Source organism: Garra rufa, chromosome 2, assembly GCF_049309525.1.
Source record: "Garra rufa chromosome 2, GarRuf1.0, whole genome shotgun sequence".
Lineage (NCBI taxonomy): Eukaryota > Metazoa > Chordata > Actinopteri > Cypriniformes > Cyprinidae > Garra > Garra rufa.
In genome coordinates, this window is record NC_133362.1 from 35,638,135 (window position 1) to 35,662,803 (window position 24,669).

General features: G+C 37.1%; 1 protein-coding gene across 5 annotated transcripts in view; it reads right to left on the bottom strand.

The window, feature by feature from the left end:
* The window catches only part of klc1a (kinesin light chain 1a), a 60,648-nt gene extending 36,375 nt beyond the window's left edge, over nt 1-24,273 (bottom strand). For all 5 annotated transcript variants that reach the window (XM_073834179.1, XM_073834177.1, XM_073834178.1 and 2 more), the window contains exons 1-3: nt 23,897-24,273; nt 1,687-1,963; nt 1,504-1,569 (exon numbers count right to left, since the gene is read on the bottom strand). In XM_073834179.1, the coding sequence (XP_073690280.1) occupies nt 1,504-1,569; nt 1,687-1,962 (342 nt within the window). In that variant the 5' untranslated portion in view covers nt 1,963; nt 23,897-24,273. The remainder of the gene's footprint in view (nt 1-1,503; nt 1,570-1,686; nt 1,964-23,896) is intronic.
* Nucleotides 24,274-24,669: the final 396 nt, after the last annotated feature.

Below are 24,669 nucleotides of genomic sequence, written 5' to 3' on the forward strand. Positions count from 1 at the left end.
TGCTAATAGGCAACTAGTTAAAGGAATAGTTCACTTTCAGAACAAAAATTTACAGATAATGTACTCACCCCCTTGTCATCCAAGATGTTCATGTCTTTCTTTCTTCAGTCATAAAGAAATGATGTTTGAGGAAAACATTTCAGGATTTCTCTCCATATAATGGACTTTTATGGTGCCCCCGAGTTTGAACATCAAAAAAAAAAAAAAAAAAAATTAAATGCAGCTTCAAAGGGCTCTAAAAGATCCCAGCCGAGGAAGAAGGGTCTTATCTAGCGATCGGTTATTTTCTAAAAACATTTACAATTTAGATACTTTTTAATCTCTACACTAAGTACACACAGAGCTAGACAAGACAAGCATTTGAGGTTAAAAAGTATATAAATTGTCATTTTTTCTTTCCTCGGCTGTGATCGTTTAAAGCCATTTGAAGCTGCATTTTGGAAGTTCAAACTCGGGGGCACCATAGAAGTCCATTATATGGAGAAAAATCCTGAAATGTTTAACTCAAAATAATTTCCTTACGACTGAAGAAAGAAAGACATGAACATCTTGGATGACAAGGGGGTGAGTACATTATCTGTAAATTTTGTTCTGAAACTGCACTACTCATTTAATAGTAAAAGCTGGACCTTAAAATAAAGTGTTACCATTTCTAGGAAACAACAGCTGCTACTTTTTTTTTTCATAAATTTAACAGGATACTTGTTTACAGTATATGATATTTCTTGGTAATTTGAAGGTGGTTTACTAATTAGCCAAGAATTTGATTAAACAGTGTGAATTTACTTTATTTTTGAAAAAAATGACACTTACTACCTGACAGTTTGTGCTCTACTGATTCATTCTTCTGATAGACACAAGTGCTATTAAGTGTACTGAGTAAAAAAAAAAAGCCATGAGTAAAACAGAAGCAGACAACACTTCCTATTTTTGGCACCTTCTCTGACAGAGCGGTTACCTATCTGAAGTAATAAGTACTAACGCTGATTAAATCAATGTTCCATGCCTTGGAGCCAGATAATAAAATATGAAATACCATGTGAAAATATTTTAAATTAGAGCAGGTGCACTGCAAAAAAAAGTCTCATCTTTTTTAGTATTTTTGTTTTGTTTTTAGTCAAAATATCAAAAAAAAAAAAAATCTTAGATAAGCAAAAGGACATAAGATATTTAGTCTTGTTTTAAGCAAAATGCACTTAATTTAGTGGGTAAGTAAAATTTTACTCACCCCACTGGCAGATAATTTTTCTTATTTTAAGCAAACTTCACTAAATTTTGTTTTTCCCCTGGAAACAAGACTAAATATCTTGTCTTTTTGCTTATCTAGTAAATGCATCTTACTTTAAAATTAGTAGAAACAAGACGAAAATACAAAGTAAGATAAGCCAGTGTGGATGGAATCAAATTTGAGTTTGAACTTTGCAATCAAACCACACCTGTATGCTACTGAAACTGAGAGCATGGTTAAATTTTTAATGTGGGGCAGTGTGTGTGTATTTGTACCTGTGCTCGAAGCTTCTGTTTCTCTGCCTCCACTGCACTCAGGTGCCCTGACAGAGCCATCATCACCTGCACGGATCAATAAAAGAAAGAGAGAGAGAGTAGCCAGTGTTACTTTGGTTACATGCAAATATATTCAAAAAACAATCACCATTTCATTACACTTTGGAAGCATTTCTACAGCACCTGTGCTTCACTGAGGCCCAGCTCCAGCATCTCCATAGAGCGTTGGATCATCGCTGTCTTCTCCTCAACAGCACGACCCTCCTGGCTCTGTTTGAGGCAGCGCAAGGTCTCCATCAGCCCCTCCAGGATGACCTGATGTTCTGCACGGAGCGCCTCCAGCCCCTGCATGACCTCCCGGGTCCGACATAGCAGCTCGTCCTGGGACAGCTTCTCTCCGGGGTCCCCCTGCCCATCCGTCTCCTTCACGCACACCACGCTCGACATGTCCTCACGCATCCTACAGAGAGATAGACGAAACATAAATGAAAAAATAAGTCTGGGAACTTTCTTGTTTGTTGGTAATTAAATGGGAGTTGTCTCTTATTTGTTCTTGTGCCTTGAAACCCTTAACGAATAACTCAAGTCACTTTGAATGTGAAGTGGCTAAGAAAACTTCACAAACATCTCTAGGCAAAAGAATGAATTCCTTACCAACACACATAAAACACCCTGGGAACTGGACCCAGAATGCACTGTAGGAGAACCAAACATCTCCTTTAACTGAGTTTTATTTGCTTTTAATCCAGAATTGGCTTCTGTCACAGAGCTAAACATTCACATTGCCTTCAAGAATTTATATAACAAGACTAGGAACCTATAGAACGGCTTGCCTGTAGTAAATCTGCTTGGCACACTTGCGAAGCTTTAAACAATTACAGTTTCACTTAACAGTTTTCCAGCGGAGCCAACACACATCAGCGAGAGCAAGATGTTATCTCAGATTTAAACAAATTAGTCGATGCACTATACAGATAATCAGATTTTCCTGAGAGTGGTGCTTGCATGGGCAAAACACACTGATACAACGCTATGGTGCTCTAGGTGGTTGCAAAGACATTTTTAGCATGTGCTATGTGGCTATTAAGGTGCTTTGGGTTTTTAGATGGTTGCTTAATGGTGCAACAGTAGTCTCTGTGATATTCTGGTCTCTAGACAGCTAGGCACAGATCTCTTCTTCATTGGAAGAGGGATATTTTGCTTTATTTTGAAGCTTCGAGTATACTGTGAGGAAAAAAAACATTACAAAAAGTTTGCCCACTGACAAAGAAATTATCAGTCTATAATTTTAATGGTAGGTTTATTTGAACAGTGAGAGACAGAATAACAACCAAAAAAATCCAGAAAAACGCATTTAAAAAAAAGTTATAAATTGATTTGCATTTTAATGAGTGAAATAAGTATTTGATCCACTATCAATCAGCAACATTTCCGGCTCCCAGGTGTCTTTTATACAGATCACAAACTGAGATTAGGAGCACGCTCTAAGGAAGTGCTCCTAATCTCAGTTTGTTATCTTTATAAAAGACACCTGTCTACAGAAGCAATCAATCATTCAGTTTCCAAACTCTCCACCATGGCCAAGACCAAAGAGCTGTCCAAAGATGTCAGAGACAAGATTATAGACCTACACAAGGCTGGAATGAGCTACAAGACCATCGCCAAGCAGCTTGGTGAGAAGGTGACAACAGTTGCTGCGATTATTCACAACTGGAAGAAACACAAAATAACTGTTAATCTCCCTCGGTCTGGGGCTCCATGCAAGATCTCACCTCGTGGAGTTTCAGTGATCATGAGCCCAGAAGTAAACGGGAGGATCTTGTCAATGATCTCAAGGCAGCTGGGACCATAGTCACCAACAATTGGTAACACACTACGCCATGAAGGACTGAAATCCAGTAGCGCCCGCAAGCTCCCCTTGCTCAAGAAAGCACATGTACAGGCCCGTCTGAAGTTTGCCAATGAACATCTGAATGATTCAAAAGAAGAACTGGGTGAAAGTGTTGTGGTCAGATGAGACCAAAATCGAGCCCATAGGGATCAACTCAACTCGCCGTGTTTGAAGTAGGAGGAATGCTGCCTATGACCCCAAGAACACAATCCCCACCGCCAAACATGGAGGTGGAAACATAATGCTTTAGGGGTGTTTTTCTGCTAAGGGGACAGGACATCGCATCAAAGGGACGATAAACGAGGAAACCCATTGAAAATGGGTCGTGGATGGGTATGACCCAAAACACACGGCTCAAGAAGAAGCACGTTAAGAAGTGGCCTAGCCAGTCTCCAGACCTTATTTCCATGCTGAAGGTTTGAGTTGCCAAACATCAGGATAAGGATTTGCAAAGAGAAGTGGGACAAAATCCCTCCTGGGATGTGTGCACACCTTGTGGCCAACTACAAGAAACATCTGACCTCTGTGATTGCCAACAAGGGTTTTGCCAAGTCTTATTTATTATTATTTCACTCATTAAAATGTGAATCAATTTTTTTATGTTTTTTTTCTGTTTTGTCTTTTTGTTGCTGTTGTTATTCTGTATTTCACTGTTAAAATAAACCTACCAATAAAATATAGACCCATCATTGCTTTGTCAGTTGGCTAATGTACAAAATCAGCAGAGGATTAAATAATATTTTTCTCTCACTGTACTTGTGCACATTAAGCCCAAAGTATACTTGAATTCTGATGTGAATGCTTAGCATATGCCTACAGCCAGTAGAGTGGAATGTGGAAAACAAGTGTGTTCTGCACCGTTGGCACTAGATGGACACCCTGTTAGTAGCTTTTTGACTGATTGAGTGTCTTGAACTGGCAGCAGAGCCCTGCTACAGATTCAGGTGTGTAATGTACTCCTATGTGTTCAGAAATGTAATTAAAAGTCACATTGACTTATTGATGTTTATTTCTTGAACTTGACTGTTTGTGCTCTACTGATTCATTCTTCTGAGAGCCATAAACGCCAAAGAGTCAAAATGTGAAGTAGACAATGCTTCTCATTTTTGGCACACATTCTCTTCCTGAATGGTTACCTATCTGTAGTAGTAAACTGCTGTTAATACTCATGATATTGCTCATGTTGATGAAACAAATGTTCCATGATTTGGAGCCAAATAATACAATGAGAAAACACGTTAAATGGGAGCAAGGAGATGGAACTGAATTCAAATGTTGGACTTTGCAATCACATCAAACATGTTTGCCAAGGTTAATTTCTTTAATTATATGTCAAACCCTTTTAACTGCCAGTATTCCGCTAATTTTCACTGAGATTGCAAAATTGCGTGCCGCTCTAAGGTGACAAAAAAAAGGTTGTTCAGATGAGGACCAAAGTGATAACACTTTCAGTTATTAAGTGGGTTATTACAAATCTGTGATTTCTCAAATATTGCAGGTTTACCATGACACTAATTCATTTAAGTCTCCCAAAAAGGTTAGTAATCCATGCAAGACAAATGCGTGAGACGACAGGATAATGCAGAGACTCTCAATGGGGAATCGGGTTCAGCACTGCAGCTGGAATTGCTTGTCAGTTCAGTGCTGAACAGGGTACGGATCTGCCTCGGCAAGTTTAAGAGAAGTCAGACTGAAAGCGCACTCTGCAGTGACTAAACCTCTCATCAGGAGAAAGAAACAAAAGGCTAAGCTCACCTTAGCTGAGAAGCATGTTGTGTAGAGAGAGGAGAACTGGTCCAAAGTTCATTTTAGTGTTAGAGGAAGTTTAATTTATTTGGGTCTGATGGGATACGGCGTCAAACTGAGAAAAGACCTTACATGCCTACAGCCAGTAGAGGTGTTTTTGCACTAGATATGCCTTACAAACCATCGTTTACTTGCTGTTAAGTATTAATCACTAATCATAAATTTTAGCAAACACAACAAACATGAAATTCTAAAATAAAACTAAAAGTAAGTTCACTCAGAGGTGCATCAACAACGCAAGCCATCAAGAATTTGAGAGCCTCCTTACTCTTCCAGCCTGACACAAGGACACAAAGCAGCTGTCTTAGCTGTTTCCAAGACACAACTCACCTGGTAAGGCAGATCACGGTTGCTAAGGCAGTGGGTGAGGCACGCTAGTGTAAGCGCACTGGGATTGCGAAAACCCAAAGAGCAAGAAGAGTAAACCTGAGATTGTTGCCCTTTTAATCACAAAGCATCCAAACTACAGCGAAGTTGTTGGGCAAACCCATTCACTAGAAATAAACAAGTCTCCTCAGCTTTCTTTTCTCTTGTGAAAACAACCGTACAGTCTCCACCCTGCAATGCTGATGTAAAGAAGAGGTGGGTCTACGTGCTGCTCCTGAGCTTCGGGCCTGTGCTGTACTCCTGCGGGAATGGAAATGGGAAGTGAGACGGCAGAGATTCATGTGACCCATAAAGAGGCTCGTCGTCTGGCATGTGACAACCACTGGGCAGGAAACACCGGTGCATGATGGGAATCAAAGTACTGATGAATCTGCTGCACAGACTGTTCAGAACAGACCCATTATTGTAGCTCTTTTCCAAGAGGGATCACCAACTCAGACTCTTATTTAACCTAGAACCCTCAACAATGTTATATTCTTGGCAACAATATACAGTTGATGTCAAAAGTTTACATGCACCTTGCAGAATCTGCTAAATGTTAATTATTTTTTAGTTGAATTTTGGGTTTAAATACACAAAAATGCTGAAAAACCGAAGAACTGAAGAACAGCAGGCAGTTTAACTGTTCAGGACAAACAAGGGACTCATGAACGACTTTCACTAAACAAAAAACACAGCTGTGGATTAGGGCTGTCCCCGACTATGAATTTTCATAGTCGAATCAGAATTTTCTAATCTTTCTATAGTCGACCGATAGTCGAATCATCTTATGTGCGTGTGTGAATGGGTTGGGAGGGGCACGACACTATAGTCAGCAGGAGGGTAAAACTATTTTTATTTTATTTGATAAGCGACCAAAACTGCCTGCCAACTGACAGACAAACTTATTTAGGTTTAAATAAAAACACAGAACGCGTCTTTTAGTTCTAAAAACGCGAGGCGCACAGCACTGCCTTTTTTGGTGACTTTTAATGAAAGAGCAGTGTGCTGCGGTTTTTTTATGTTGCTAAGCAACGACCAAAACAGCTGTCCTGTCAGTCAATTCAAAGGATTATAGCGCGAGCGCTCTAACTTAGTTTTTTGCTGTTAAGTAAACTGTCATATTAGCAGAAACCCTAAATAATACAGCTCCGGGTTACCCACGATAGACACCAAAGGTTTCTCCTCCATTTCTTGCAGTCTCCGGACTTTTTAAGCAACGGTAAACTTTCGCCATCACAACAGAAGACCCGCATCTCCATTCATTCGATTGGACAATGGAAAAGAACGCGAATGACGTTGGGTGTTTTTCCGCTCAGAGTTGATTTTTTTTTTTTCAACTTCAGGCGCTCAGAGCGCTCCTGCAAAACGCGAGGCGCAGCAGCCGGGGGCGCATAAACAGGGCACAGAACGCTCACTGCCAACAGAAAACCATTCAAAAGAGGCGCCTCCAACTGCAAAAACGCGTCAAGATGGTCCTCATCTCGTCATGCATCAGAGAAAGTGAAAATTAAATTTGTCACAGGGGTGGTTGGAATTATTCACAAACACGTTAAAAATATTTACTGAACGCTTCTTTCTTTTCACTTTTGTTTTTACTGCATTATCATAATCAAAGGCTGTATATAACTTAATATAACCGTACAAAACCAGTAGTTCTGTGTGCAATTAGACATTGAGCACCCCCATATTGGCAAAATGGTATGATGCTCGTTTCACCCGCGAAGATTCGACTGTGAGATCGGTGGTCGAATCAGGCTCCGCATATCGATGCATCGAATCTTCGACTATTCGGGGACAGCCCTACTGTGGATCATTCAGGTAACAACACAGTATTAGGAATAAAGGGGATGTAAACTTTGGAACAGGGACATTTTTATAAATTCAACCATTATTTTAACATAAAATAAAACAACAACAAAAAACACAAAACAAAAATAACATGCATTTTGTATGATTTGTCTTATTTTGGTAAAATAATTAACATTTTGCAGATTCTGCAGGGTGTATGTAAACTTTTGACTTCAACTGTATATTAATTTTAATTTCTAATATTAACAAACATATTTGCTAATATTATAACATTTGGCCAAGGAATTTATCAGGTTATCAACTTATCAGGTTGTAGTTTCCTTCGTGCTCGACACTCGACTTATCGTGACTAAATTCAAGATGGCGGCGACCGTTTCTGTTTCTGTTTCTGGTGGAAAATGTCTGTATAAATCTACTTGTAAATAAACTACCAGTGCTTTTTCAAAGTTCTCAATGTCTCGTTTTAAATGTCAGGGCCCTTGGAAGTCTACCAATGAAGTGTGGAGCTACTTTGTGCCTCGTAAATGGTGTAAAACAGTGATTTATTTACATGGCTAGTCCGATGCCCGATGCACCCTCAAAGACAACCTGTTGTTAGCATCGGCTAACTGACCCCAGATTTGGGACAGCAGGACACAAACCGAGATGAGATATGCAAGGTACGTTCACACTCGGTATCATGATTCAATACACTTTAGGTCAATATCACACCGGACTTCTCCTTTAATAAAATTGTTAGCTTTTTTAAAGATTGTGACAAGGGCTGTAAAATCAATATTTATATATGATTTAGGGATAATTAAGTCATTATTCGACTATTCTAATTATATAATTTATTTATTTGTTTATTTTGTGGTAATAGAAATAAACCTAAGCAAACAATAGCCTTTAAAATTACTTAAAATACATTACATATATAATAGCAATGAGGCAACAATAATAATTAGTTCAAATAAAATATTAAAAGCAAGTAATCATAGTTTTATTGACCAAAACTGTTAATATACATAGTGTATTTTAAACAATAGAGTTAAAACTCAGAGTGAGGGTTTGAGCTTTTATTTTGAAATTGTGATTAACAGTTAGCATATTTAGAAAGATAATGATGTATTCTCCTGTGTTTACGTAGGTTTATAAATGATTTACCTTTATAAATGGAGCAGCATTTTTTTGAACGGAGCCACTCATGTAACCTACACACATGTAAATAATAAAAGTGCATATATTAAACCTGCATCGCATATATTTATTTCACTGAATCATAGCGTAGTTTTTGAATTTGAATTTACAGCAGCATTATGCTTTATGATTTTTTAATGGGTTAAATATATTATGCAGCCTTGGAAAAAGGTTGCGTTTCATGGATTCTCTTCCATGGAATGCACCACAGAGTACTCAAACTGAATCGAGGAATTGTGATATGATAAAATATTATATATAAACAAAAATACATGACATATATTTCTTAAATACATGTGTGAGTGTGTATTTGTATATAAAAATACACAGTACACACACACACACACACACACACACACACACACACACACATATTATGTAAACTAAACACAGACTTTTATTTTGTATGTGATTAACTGCGATTAATCGATTTTGCAGGCCTAATTGTGACCTAATTGTGTGTTATTATAAGATGACAACAAATGTAATCTAAATGTAAAAAATAAGAGTGCACAATTAAATTTGCAATGCGATTAACAGATGCTGATAAAAAAAAAAAAATAATAAAAAATCCAATACTGGCAGATATAACTGATATGGTACCAACATGGTATCATGCATCTCTACTTTTCAGAGGTAAAAAAGTAACATTTAAACTTATTAAACCAACTTTTAGCCCAGATACTGACGTTGAGATGGGGTTGTGTAACCTAACATGAATAATGAATCATTATATTGACAAAACAACTCTGACACTCTCCTTGTCTTGATCCTATTCTGCATAATGATGACTTGTGTTTTCAGATGAATTAAAGAACAAGGTATCAGGGGGACAGAGGAAGGGCACAGGAAAGATGCACAGCAGAGATGGAGATGCAGATTTCATGCTGCTGTTTGAAGTGTAAATTTGTGCTTCAGTGCTTTGTGCTGAGGTTACACAATTCCTGTTCTTCAAAGCACACAGAATGGACTAAATATAACTGTATATCTTAAGGTAATAGATCACTTAATCAGATTTAAGTAATACTAAAGGGTCCATAAAAGACACAAAGAGAAACAACAAAGTTGATACGGAAAAAAAAAAGGATAGAGATTCCATATCCCAAAACTGAGGAAGTAAAATCCCATCTGGAGCTTCAGGGAAAAGACAAGTTTGCATTTGAAGTGTGCAGGATATAAGGACACATACCATGAGTTCAACTACCTTTTTAGCAACACCATAACAGAAACGTGTACCTTTTAAATCATATTACACTAAATGCCAATTATCAGCATTACAGTGATTCATTTTTAAATTAAACCACTGATACTGTGGGTGAGAAACACACCTCTCCCTTTAATGAGGCACAGTTTGTTTTGTGTTTCACAAGTTTTGACAGTTCAGAGCTTAATTGCATCTGGAATTAGTTGCACTGTTGTGAAGAAAAGAGAAGTGCGAATGAGACGAGTCAAGAGTTCGGCTGAAATCAACTACTTCCTGTGTCTTTATGTATATGTAAAAACAGCCATTTTATTACAGGTTTAATCCAAACTCATTGCTGTATGCATTGCTCTTACATATTGATTTCTTTCCTTAAAAAGGAGCTGCATCAAATTAACTAAAAACAAGAAATTAGTTGGGTCACTCCGTGTCAACTCAACCAGAGGTCCCTCTATCAAAACAACAATAATCAAAACAAGATACAGAAAGCTTCAGCATTACTTCAACATAACTTTAGACATTTTGCTTTAAATACAATCAGTATCAGTTGTATGTAAAGTGACCAACATTTGGTTTTCAAGCACTGAAAACTGAGCCTAATTGAGGTCCCCATATCTCTGGGACTGAATGTTGTAGGGCCTTGAAAATTAAGATTCCAAAAGAGCTAGAACCTTAAATTCATATGGCGATATCTTTAATACTTGAGTTATAGGCACGCAAACTTTGAAAAAAAAAAAAAATATGGTAGACAGACAGGTGTGTTCAATGCAGTTGCCTTGGCAGAAGGAAATGAGATATATTTTTAGTTTCAACATTATTTCCTCTTTAGACATTGCTCTTTAAAAAAAAAAATATGCATCATATTTTAGCAAATTGACCCACATTGGGTTTTTGACCACTGAAGATTTGTACAATTTAACGATACACCCCTGGAGCCATATTTAAACTCCAATATCTTTGGAACCGAACCATGTAGGTCCTTAAAACTGAAGACGCCAAAAGGAAAGCTGGTTAACACCCAATATCTTAAAGAACATTAAAATATTTCTTGAGTTACAGGCATGCAAACTTTGGAGTAAAAACTTGAAAAGTGCCGTTTCCCATTTTTGAATGGTCACCATTGGCACATAATGTATGAAAGATTGCTAAATTTAGCTGATTTTACTAATAGAACTACTAATATCTGTGTAAAAGTAACATTGCTATCGTTCTGAAGTCATTTTTAACCCCCTGTATTTAGGCTCTGAATCTCTGAAAATTGCAATTTTGACCCCCCTCTACAAAATAGTGGATTACTCAGTAAATATTAATCCATGACATTTAATATTTTGGCTTTCATCACTATACAAGTTTATCTGTCACAGTTCTGTCAGTTTATATCTGTTCTTTTGGTTTCTCCCATTGTCTCCCCGTCATTCTGTGATCATTTTGCCCTCGTTTATTCTGATCCCCGTCACCTGTGTTTATTGATTAGTCTCCCTTTATAAGTCTGTTTGTTTCTTTAGTTCACTGTCGGTCTTTAATCGTTACATGTGGTTCGTGTGTGGAAGTGATCTGTGTTCCTGCCTGTATTTCTGAAGATTATATTAAATATAGTGTTTTTGTACTCCTCATCTCGTCTCATCCAGCACGTCAATTATAACAGAAAGACCGACCAATACAGTTTACCTGGCAGTTTTCCCTGCGTTTATTTTTTCCGTTTTTTCTCAGTGTTTGTTTTTTCAGTTTATTAATGGACCCTACTGTTCTCCTGATCCTCCTGAGGCAGGGGGAACGCTCTCTTGAGGACCATACACGTGAGTTTCTCTTCCTGGCAAACCAGTCACACTTCCCGGATAGCAGCCTATGCGTCCACTACTACATCGGACTGAACTCTACCACCAAGGCGCTGCTATCCGGGGAGGGTCCTCAAGAGATTCTGCCGGATTTCATTGAGTGGGTGCTGGCATCCTGTGGATCGTCATTGACTGTTGACATCATCGATGAGAACGTCAGCCCCACTCCAGACCCAGAACCCAGCCAAACATCACCCCGACATGCGGAGTTGCAGCCCGAGCTCACCACAGATGGAGAGCCAGAGCCGAGAGCAACAGAGCCAGAGCCTGACCCATCTGACCAGGTGCGAGAGCCGACTACAATATCTACGACGGTGGATTGCTACGTGGAGCAAGAGAGGGCGATAGAGAGCCCTGCCCACTGCACCATCGCTGAGGGTGAGCTTGGACAACATTCTGGGGATTTAATTGACTTTTTCACAGAAATATCCATTTGTCCTGATCTTCCTGTCTGCCTGGAATTCCCGTCCCTGTCTCCCTGGTATTCGCTGTCTCCTGACAGCCCCTCAGCTCACCCTCAGCCCACCACCACTGAGGGTGAGCCTGAACAAGATTCTGGAGATCTAATTGACTTTTTCACAGAAATATCCTTTTGTCCTGATCTTCCTGTCTGCCTGGAATTCCCATCCACCCACCCTCTGTCATCTACATCCATGTCTGCTTGGCCACCGCTGTCCCCTGACAGCCCCTCAGCTCAACACCTGTGCAGTGGGCTCACCGCGGATCTGCCAGCTTCCATCGGCGTCTCGGCTGGAGGATCCCTCTGCTCCGCCTCCAGCCTCCAAGTCCAGGACTCCGCCTCGGCCCTTCGACCCTGCGGCTCCACTACGGCTCTCAGCGCCCTCGTCTACATCGTCGACCGTCGGTCCACCAGCTCCACCGGGCTCCATCGTCTTTTCGGCTCCGCCCTGGTCAGTCGTCACCCCATTGTCACCTCAGGACTCTGCTCCTCCGGCTGCGCCTCGTCGCGCCGTCCCACCGGCTCCTTGGGACTCCTTCTTCCTGCGGGCACAGCCTCCATCCTCTGTCGCTCCGGCTCCGCCGCGGACCTCCGGATCTCCGCCTCGGCCGCCAGAGCCTCCTGTTCCGCCTTGGCCCTCCGGATCCTCGGCGTCACCCTGGATCTTCGGCTCTCCGTCTCGGGCTCCTCCTCCATCTGCTCCGCCTCTGTCGGTCGGCCCCATGGAGTCGGCACGCCTTCTTCCACCATGGTTCCTCCCTCCGTTGGCTCCACAGTGGGCCGTCATCATGGCTGCGGTCTGGGTCTGTTCCTCCTGCCCTGGGTCCCTCCCGTGTCCTCCCTGGCTCCTCCCACCGTCGTCGCCCCCTTGGACTTTCTTGTCTGCCCCTTGGACTCTTGTTTTGGCCCCCCTCGGTGGGTTGCGTCCTCCACCGAAGCCTCCTCCATTATGGACTCTAGTTTTCTGTTTTTTCGCCCCTCTTTTCTGTTTTCTTTTTCTTTTTCTACGGCGCGAGGACGCGCCTATTCGGAGGGGGGCGTAATGTCACAGTTCTGTCAGCTTATGTCTGTTCTTTTGGTTTCTCCCATTGTCTCCCCCTGTCATTCTGTGATCATTTGGTTTTGCCCTCGTCTCCCTTTATAAGTCTGTTTTAGGGCTGGGCAATATATCGAACGATATTGTGAGGCGCGTTTAGTCAATGAAGCCGGTGCTTTGATTAGTAGTAAATCTCCATCACGTGCATTCCGCTCAGGTTCCGCTGGAGCGGCAATTGATACAAAGAGACGTAAATCTCTGACAAGCTACGCCATATCGCGCTAAATATCGAAAGCGATATTAAGCTCGATATGGCGTAGCTTGTCAGAGATTTACGTCTCTGTGTATCAATTGCCGCTCCAGCGGAACCTGAGCGGAACGCACGTGATGGAGATTTACTACTAATCAAAGCACCGGCTTCATTGACTAAACGCGCCTCACAATATCGTTCGATATATTGCACAGCCCTAGTCTGTTTGTTTCTTTAGTTCACAATCGGTCTTTAATCTTTACATGTGGTTTGTGTGTTGAAGTGATCTGTGTTCCTGCCTGTATTTCTGAAGATTATATTAAATATAGTGTTTTTGTACTCCTCGTCTAGTCTCATCCAGCACGTCAATTATAACATTATCTTTCTTCAGAAAAAAAATATTAGCAAAATCAAAAATGAGCCGGGGAAATCTCTGAAATTTGGTTGATTTGACACGGAATGACCCAGTTCAGTTATGATTATTTAAATTTTTTGACAGCCCTAATATTTTTAAGTCATTATTTTTGTTTTTATTGATTTAAAAATACAAAATCTGAATATTTCCAAGTAACCCTGAACTGGAATTAGAATTTAGAAATTTATGAACCAGGAGAGATCTTGAAGCACGGAGAGATTAAAGTTTTCTTCAGACAGGAAGCAGAAATCAGGCAGCAAGAGTGTGAAAATCTGACTCAAATCCGTTTAGCAGTTTGTAGTCTGAATGTTCAGCAAAGGAAAAAAACATTAAATCCATTTGTACATGTTTAGAAAAATGTAAAATTGTATTTTAGACAGTCAAATGTGACTTCAGTAAGGTTTTTACCTTCAGTGGGTACAAATGTGTTTTTCTCAAACACACAAAATTCAGCTTTAAAGAATTAGTTCACTTCCAGAAGAAAAATTTACAGATAATGTACTCACCCTATTCTCATCCAAGATGTTCACGCCTTTCTTTCTTCAGTCGAAAAGAAATTGTTTTTTGAGGAAAACATTTTAGGAATGTTCTGCAGTGGACTTTAATGGTGGCCGAGAGTTCGAACTTCCGAAATGCAGTTTAAATGCAGCTTCAAAGGGCTCTAAATGATCCCAGCCGAGGAAGAAGGGTCTTATCTAGCAAAACGTCTGTCTGCAAAAAATTAATTAAAAAAATACTGATTGTTTCGCTAGGAAGACCCTTCTTCCTCGGCTGGGATCGTTTAGAGCCCTTTGAAGCTGCATTTAAACTGCATTTTGGAAGTTTAAACTCGGGGGCACCATTGAAGTCCACTATATGGAGAGAAATCCTGAAATGTTTTCCTCAAAAAACATAATTTCCTTACGACTAAAGAAAGAAAGACATGAGGCGACATTTAAGACAATGGGGCGACTACATTATCTGTAAATTTCTGTTCTGGAAGTGAACTAATCCTTTAAACTATGTGGTATAAAAAAGTGAAACGTTGAACTATTTTGAACAGAGCACATGCATAAACATGCCAACTTGTTGCAATGCCACCTGTGTTTATGTTCTTTTGTGTGCATCAGTTGTGCAACACCATGGCAAGATATCATAAGAGTAGAAGGAAAATATACACTTTCAAAAAAGACAAAAGAGGAGTGTGAACAAATTCTAACCGTGTGAGATCATATGAGGACAGTTAATTAAAAACACTGCAGGCATTAACATCTCCTACTCGATTACAAACGATAACGATCAGCTCTTTATTACTCAATCTGGAGAGGTTGAGACAGAGAACGCTAGAGATGGAGTAATAAATAGAGGAAGTTATGGTTTGAAAGCAGAGAGCTGAAGAGATTGAGCTGGTTGGTGAAAGGCTCATTAATCAGAGCTGTTAAGCCGATAGAAGTACTCTAGCGGGACTCACAACTCTAGCTGTCCATCGGGAAATACTCTCCTGTGACCTCAGGAGGAAGGGAGATGGGGTCGAACCTTAATGCCTGTAACTATAACAACATCCATGCTGTCGAGTCACAGGAAGAGATATTGCTGACATTACAGGAAGGCCACACACCAAGGGGAAAAAAACAGGACAGAGATTAAAAGGAATAGTTCCCAAAAATTACAATTCTGCCATTTACTCTTCTGTGAAACACAAAAAAAGAATATCCAGTTCATTATTTCAGCCCAGTCTTCAGTGTCACATGACCCTTTAGAAATCATTCTAATAAACTGATTTGCTGTTCAAGAAACATTTTTGTAGCTGCAGATAACCTTGTTGGCAGCCATTGTGCTACGGGCGTCCCGAGTTCGAATCCCGGATCGAGGACCTTTCCTGATCACAACACTCTCTCTCTCTCCCATGACACTTTCTAGCACATCTACGCTGTCCCATAACAATAAAGGCAAAAAAATGGCAAAAAAATAAATAAAAATCTTAAAAAAAAAAAAAAAAAAAAAAAAAATCGTATTATTAGGAATAATATGAATTCAATTTTATTTTTTCCCAAATTCCATTTTTCTGCTTTAATTTCTCTGAATTCCATTTTGATTTTTTTTTCTGTTTTAATGGTTAAAAATAGGGGTGGGAATCTTCAGGCACTTCACGATCCGATCCGATTCCGATTCTGGGAGTCACGATCCGATTCCAAAATGATTCTTGATCTACATTTTTTCCCTAATTAATTCTTCTGCTGTGCAAATACAACTTTACAATTTTAAAAACATGTAAAATTGCAGTTTCTATGCTTTTTGTTTATAGTTGGAATCTCTGTAAAAGTAGGTGTCAATCTTCACTGGTTTCAAGGTTCAATTTAGTTACTGTTTTTGTTATGAATTAAATATCACGATGCTCACATTCTCAGTTTTCAATAGTACTGCACATGGCTACATTTTTATATATGTTTTATATCAAATTTTATCATCATATATCATATTTTGTGCCAATTTCACTTTATTTTTTAAATTATATACATTATATACAAAACAATTTCTTATTTAAAATAAGTGTTCTTTAGGTATCCGAAAGTTTACAGACAATTGTTTTTCTTTTTTCCTCAGCATTACTGCCATTTTATTATTAGGCCACTGATGAGATCATAGACAGGCAGCTTCAAACTAATGCACAGCAGTGGCGAGCGGTGCCTTTTTTTTTACCAGGTATGCTGAGTGCAAAAAACCACCAGTAATACCAAAAATAATAATATCTTTAGATTATTTAGAAACCAATAAAATCAGAGACTAAATCATATTTTAATATTTCATCTTTTTCCTGTTTGTTATTATTTTAAAATATTATATAAATTTTATATAGGCTATTTTTTTCAGTGGACTTTCCAATAGGGCTGGGCGATAAAACGATAACGATATATATCGCGATAGACAAGAGATCGATATCAATAAAAAATGTGTTCGATAAAACGTTCGATATTTTGTATTCTTCGTCGGCCGCCCAGCCCCCCTTTAACGTCCAAATGCCGCTTCAAAGGGCTCTAAATGATCCCAGCCGAGGAAGAAGGGTCTTATCTACACTGTAAAACGTTTTCACCAGTTTCAACTTAAAAATTTAAGTTTAGCAGCTGCCTTAAAATTTTAAGTTAAATCAACTAAGTCATTTCAACTCACAAGTTCAATCAACTCATTTTTATTGTAATAAGTTAAAATGACTTGTAGTTTTAAGCTGATTCAACTTAAAATTTTAAGGCAGTTGCTGAACTTAGGTTTTTAGGTTGAATCTGGTGAAAACTTTTTACAGTGTAGCGAAACGATTGGCTATTTTCTAAAAACATTTACAATTTGTATACTTTTTAATCTCTACACAAAGTAAACACAGAGCTAGACAAGACAAGCATTTGAGGTTAAAAGTATATCAATTGTAATTTTTTTTAGAAAATAACTGACCGTTTTGCTAGATAAGACCCTTCTTTTCGGCTGTGATCATTTAGAGCCCTTTGAAGCTGCATTTTGGAAGTTAAAACTCGGGGGCACCATAGAAGTCCATTATAAAGAGAGAAATCCTGAAATATTTTCCTCAAAAAACATAATTTCCTTACAACTGAAGAAAGAAAGACATGAACATCTTGGATGACAAGGGGGCGAGTACATTATCTGTAAATTTTTGTTGAGTATCTAAGCCTGGTGTCTGTGTCCTTGATGGCCTTGTTTTGCCTTGAGCTAGAGACCACCATGAGAAACTGCAGTGTGGTGCTTCATTTAAATGAACTCTGCATCAGAATGTGATTGCCCTCACAATTCAGTCCAGCCCACTCAGCTTCACAGACGCCAGCACCTCTGATTTCTCAAACACTATGTATAAATGTTAGAGTTACACTCAACTTTGCCTTCTTTTTTAATTTTCAGGAAGCATCTTAATGTCTGTATTTTTAAGTATCAGCTGTGCATAAACAAAGAGGAAGAGAAACACTGTTAGCAGAATGAATCAAGAAACTCTTGTTGGGATGTTAGTTTTAAAAGAGAGCCTAGAAAATCAGGTTCATCGAGTCCAAAACCATAATGAGAAGACTAAGACATATAGTAAATACTAAAAGAAAGTGAGTTTGTTTTTGTACATGTATCATGGCAATATCATTTATTCTTTGGCATTTCTGCAAATACCTTAGTGTGCACTACCAGTTAAAAGTTTTTGACCAGTAAGATTTTTAATGTTTTTTAAAGAAGTCTCTTCTGCTCATCAAGCCTGCATTTATTTGATCCAAAGTACAGCAAAAATAGTAAAATGCTGAAATATTTTTACTATTTTAAAAAAAAAAAGTTTTCTATTTGAATATATTTTAAAATGTAATTTATTCCTGTGATTTCAAAGCTACATTTTATAATAATAACATAATAATAATAAATGTTTTGAGCAGCAAATCATATTAGAATGATTTCTGAAGGATCACGTGACTGTAGTAATGATGCTAAAAATTCAGCTTTGTCGTCACAGGAATAAATTTCATTTTAAAATATATTCAAATAGAAAACGGTTATTTAAAAAGTAAAAATATTTCAAAATTGTACTGTTTTTGCTGTACTTTGGATCAAATAAGAGCATGCTTGGTGAGCAGAAGAGAGTTCTTTAAAAACATTAAAAATCTTACTGTTCAAAAACTTGACTAGTAGTGCATGAATATAGGAATCATTCAATTGCCATGTATATATCAGCGGTTCCCATACATTTTTATCAGCCAAACCTCTTTGACCTATAATAATTATTTAAATTACCTTGTGAGATTTTTAGTTAATATTTCAGTAATTAAACAACACATTTGCATGGTTCTCAGATGCTGATTAATGCAGGTAAGTGAATCAAATATTTCATATTTTATTATTATATGTGACCCTGGACCACAAAACCAGTCTTAAGTCGCTGGGGTATGTTTGTAGCAATAGCCAAAAATACATTGTATGGGTCAAAATGATTGATTTTTCTTTTATGCCAAAAATCATTAGGAAATTAAGTAAAGATCATGTTCCATTAAGAGTTTTTGTAAAATTCCTACTATAAATATATCAAAATGTAATTTTTGATTAGTAATATGCATTGTTAAGAACTGAATTTGGACAACTTTAAAGGTGATTTTCTCAGTATTTTGATTTTTTGCACCCTCAGATTGCAGATTTTCAAATAGATGTATCTCGGCCAAATATTGTCCTATCCTAACAAACCATATATCAATAGAAAGCTTATTTATTGAGCTTTCATATGATGTATAAATCTCAGTTTTGTCAAATTTAACCTTATGACTGGTTTTGTGGTCCAGGGTCACATATTAAGTGTTACACTTTATTTACAGTGTAATTATACATTTAAGTACTGAGTAATAATAATTAACTACATCTACTTATTATATGGTCAGGGTTAGGTTTAGGGTTTCACCTAGTGTACCTGCATGTAATTATGCATAATTTATTGTTATTATAATAGTAAGGACACCGTAAAAAAAAAAATTGTTACCCAAGTGTTTTATCTAGCGCTGCCGCGATTCGTCGATTCTAATCAACTATTCGATTTTTAAAAATCTTCTAATTTAATTTTCGCCCTCATGTTGTTGTGAGTTTGGGTTCATTATAACGTTTATCTGGGAACGTAACGTGCGCCATTTCATCAGATTTGTAAGGTAAATAATTTATAAACCTATGCAAACATCAATATCTTTGTGTTCTTCGCGATTACAAAATTAAAGTTTAAACCCTCACTCTTGAGTTTAAACTTTTTGATGTCCACATATTCATTAAAATACTGTGGCCATAGCATTTCTGTGGTAAAGATATAGGCAAATATTAAAGATTAAGTGGACAATTGACTTAAATGTTGTTTAGTCGATATTAAACAAGGATTAGATAGCGCAGCGAAGTGTAAAAACAATCATCAGGCTGTTTGTTGTAAAACGTAATGTACATTAGCTCTATTGTTTATAATACATTATGTATTTCAACATTTTGTGCATTTAATTTTTTGAACATATTATTATTATTATTGTCTCATTGCTATTATATATGTATTTGAAAATTTCAAAGGCTATTGTTCACTTACATCTATTTTTATTACCACAAAAAAAAAAACTAAAAATAATAATTAAATAGGGCCCTATGTAATCTGTTTTATTTCCAAATTCATTTTTAATTTTTCTATACTCTGTTTTAATGGTTAATTTTTTCTTTTTTATCAAAAAGCCGGTCTAATTAATTGAGTTTTACAGTTTTATTTTCACCAAATTCTTTACCATTACTTTTCTGGATTCCATTTTGGTTCCATTAAATTGTAATAATCAAAAGCATCTCCAATTAATTGATTTTAATACAAATAAAATGTCACAAGTAAAATTGTAGATTTTTTTGTGGGAAATTAGTCGTTTAATCAATTCATCGATAAATTAGTCGATAGATAAATTGATATAAAAATAGTCATTAGTGGCAGCCCTAGTTTTATCTTTATTGTTCTTATTTTAATTTGATTTATTTTTAATTGCTTTAAATGTAATTTGTGCTTTTAATATTACATGTTAGTATTTATTAAATAATTATTAATTAAATAATTTGATCACATAATAAAATTCGTAAATCAATATAATTATTAATAATTAGCTTTTCAGTTCCCCTATAAACCCTAGTTTCAGAAACAGTCATGTGTCAATTTCAAAATTTACAATGGATAATAAATGTTTTTAGTTTTTCGTGTACGCATGTGTCAATTTTGATTAAATGTGTAATTTTCATTTCAGAAATGTATAAATCTCACCTGTAGGACTATATACTGGCTTCATATTGGCAAATGGCCACCTGCCTTCTTGATATGAATATAAGCCATAAAACAACAGTAAAGCAACCTACACAGCTCATAAAACTGTCACATTTCCATCACACAGACGTCACATCCCACAGATGAACACGTTCAGTATAATCAGGCACTTTGCTGCAGCTCGAGAGTATGAGTGGCTATAAATTCGGCTTGTGTTCCTATGAAGCCAAATTTATAACTGTCCCATTGATTCCCCAGAGGAGAACCAGCCACCTTCTCATTGAGAAGCCACTGCAGCTGGCCACACATTCACACCGCTCAGAGACTGCGTCTCCTTCACCAAAACACAAATGCTTTCACTGAGCAAAGACGGACTGTATGTCAACCGAGCAGAGCAAGCCATCTGCATACTAACTACAGAAGATCCACGTCATGCAGCAAGACCAAGCACCTTGTGTGTGTTGTCATGTAATTGGTTCTGTTTTATCACATATGTGGGTTACAGTGACTGAAAAATTATGTGTTTCATTTAAAACAATTAAAACGAATTCCTTGCAGCAAACAATTTCATTCTATTCATCACTCAGACAACTGGTCTAACAAGCTCCTTTTTTTAAAGGCGTCATCTGAGACCGGCAGAACCAGTTCAATAAGACATTTATTTGGGAATCAGGCAGTTCTTAATAGAGAAAAACCTAACTAGAGAGCCGAGTCATGATCAGCAAAATGATTTCAAATGGTTACGAATAAGTCGGAGTGCATCTCAGACATACAGCTGAGAAACACTACTGTTCAAAAGTTTGGGATTGGTAAGATTTAATAAAAAAATGTTGGGGAAAGAAGTCCCATTTGCTCACTAAGGCTGCATTTATTTGATCAAAAATGCAGTGATACTATATATTTAAAACCTAATTTATTTGTGTGATGCAAAGCTGAATGTCCAGTCTTCAGTGTCACATGATCCTTCAGAAATCATTCTAATATGCTGAATTGGTGCTCAGCTTTTAATATTGGTTCTTACTTTGAAAAGATTTTGATGCTTAATATTTTTGTGGAAACATGGTATACACTACCAGTCAAAAGTTTCTGAACAGTAAGATTTTTAATGTTTTTAAAGTCTTTTCTGCTCGCCAAACCTGCATTTATTTGATCCAAAGTGCAGCAAAACAGAACAATTTTTTAAATAAAATAACTGTTTTCTATTTGAATGTATTTTAAAATGTAATTTATTCCTGTGATTTCAAAGCTGAACTTTTAGCATCATTACTCCAGTCACATGATCCTTCAGAAAGCATTCTAATATTCTGATTTGCTGCTCAAAAAAACATTTATTATTAATATTATTATGTAAAAAACAGCCGAGTCAAAATTTTTCAGGTTTCTTTGATGAATCGAAAGTTCAGAAGAATTCATTTCTATAATTGTCTATATATAAAAAAAATACTGACTCCAAACTTATAAAGTTACAAAGTTTTTTTTTTTTTATTTCAGATAAATGCTGATCTTTGGATCTTTCTATTCATCAAAGTATCCTGAAAAAAATTACTTATAAACATTGATAATAATAATAATAATAAAAAGATGTTTCTTGAACAGCAAATCAGCATATTAGAATGATTTCTGTAGGACCATGTGACACTGAAGACTGAAGTAATGATGCTAAAAATTCAGCTTTGAAACCACAGACATAAATTACATTTTAAAATACATTCTCAAGTTTCTCAAGTTTATTTGTATAGCGCTTTTTACAATACAAATTGTTGCAGAGCAGCTGTACAAAAGTTTTAGGCTACTACAATATATTTAGTAGCTTATTAGTGGTGAATACTGTATGTTGAGTCGATGTACATATGATATAAATATTAAAATCAGTAACTGTGTAATCAAACAGATGATGAACACTAATTGCAATGGTTATGTGCTGTAATCAACTTGTAGGAAAATTTGAATATACATTCAAATAGAAAACAGTTATTTTAAATAGTAGAAATATTTCACAATTATACTGTATTTGCTGCACGTTGGATCAAATAAACGCAGCCTTAATAAGCAGAAGAAACATTTAAAAAAAACAAAAATCTTTTGACTATTAGTGTGTTTTTGATGAATATAAATTTCAAAAGAACATCATTTATTTAAAAACAGAAATCTTTCAGAACATAAAAGTTGTCACCTTTGATCAATTTAATGGGCCCTTGCTGAATAAAAGTATCAATTTAATTTGATTTTGATTAAATAAATAGTCTTCTTGAGCATAAGACACAACAAAAAAAAAGTGCACACACACACACACACACACACACACACACACACACACACACACACATATACATATATATATGTGACCCTGGACCACAAAACCAGTCTTAAGTCGCATTTGTGACAATAGCCAAAAATACATTGTATGGGTCAAAATTATTGATTTTTCTTTTATGTCAAAAATCATTAGGAAATTAAGTAAAGATCATGTTCCATGAAGATTTTTAGTAAAATTCCAACTATAATTCTATTAAAATTTAATTTTTGATTAGTAATATGCATTGTTAATAACTTAATTTGGACAACTTTAAAGGTGATTTTCTCAGTATTTTGATTTTTTTGCACCCTCAGATTCCAGATATTCAAATAGATGTATCTCGGCCAAATATTGTCCTATCCTAACAAACTATACATCAATAGAAAGCTTATTTATTGAGCTTTCATGTGATGTATACATCTCAGTTTTGTAAAAATTTAACCTTATGACTGGTTTTGTGGTCCAGGGTCACACACACACATATATATATATATATATATATATATATATATATATATATATATATATATATATATATATATATATATATATATTATGCAACTGATTTAACACTGATCGTCTGGTTTAGGAAACTGTTCCTCAATCCTGGAAGTCCCCAGCATTGCAATTTCTGATATAAATCAGGTATGTATTCAATAAGAACTCAAAAACGTGCATGACCAGAATGTTTTAGAGCTGTATCATGAACACATCTCTGGTGCAGTGACTAACACTAATTAATTAACACATATCTACTACTGGTTTAAAACTAATCTAACAGTGATCTTCTGCATGGTTTAGGGCTCTATCACAGACAGCTTTCTGCTGCAGTGACTAACACTCATCTGCTGTGTGTCATGGCCTGACTGGGCTTTTGCCTTCCCTTACTACCTCTCACACGTCTAACTTTCAATATCATTCATCGAAACGATTTACCAGGCTTAATAAAGAGAAAGCCATCTCTGAGTCGTTAAAAAACGATGTAAACAGTCATTTGACAGGTAACGCAGTCCGACACTCCCAGCAAGTCTCGGAGCGGAGCTGAACGCGTGAGTTAGCTCGTTAGCATGATCCACATCTTACCGTTCTGCGGAACATCCAGGTCTCCCACAACCGTAACAGGGTTTGTTCCTCCTCGTCCCACCACGAACCTCAAGGCAATATAACGCTCCGCCGCGTGATAGTGAAGGTTTGCGACTGAAATCGGGCAGCCGGAGCAGATGTGTGTGTGTCCTCTCTCCAGTCTTCCGGAGCTCGACGGGGGAAGTTCCTGCCAGTGACAGTCCGATTCCTCCAATGTGAACTCAAATCACAGAGTGGCACGGAAACAATAGACCAATAGACTCTTAATCACAGCCATAATGTGCACAGGCGGTGTTTGCGAAAACACTGTGATCTCAGCTCAGACGCATCTGTCTGGAGCTGCACTGAGTGAAAATGGCGTTGTGTTTCTCCAAACAGGTTCCCTCCTCCTCATTATGATGTCATCCCAGGATTAAAAGAGAGCAATATTGTTTGACAATTAAAAAATGTAACAGTAAGTTTATAAAGCGAATGTTACACTATTCAGTATATACATCCCCTAGATGTCGATTTTTCTGGACTAATTTTGTTGACTGTATACATTAGAAGAAAGCATGGTTACTTCCTGAAAGATTTTGCATTTCTAATAAAATCAGAGAGATGCATTTTAAGATTTTGCATAATGTTTACCCACCAAACTCCCAAATTGTTTCTTTTTTTATATTTCTAATTTATGTGTATTCTGTAAAGTTGAGGAAGAATCTTTACTTCATTTGTTCTATCATTGCAATGAGGTTAAATTTCTTTGGGATATCTTCTTTTTTTTTTTTTTA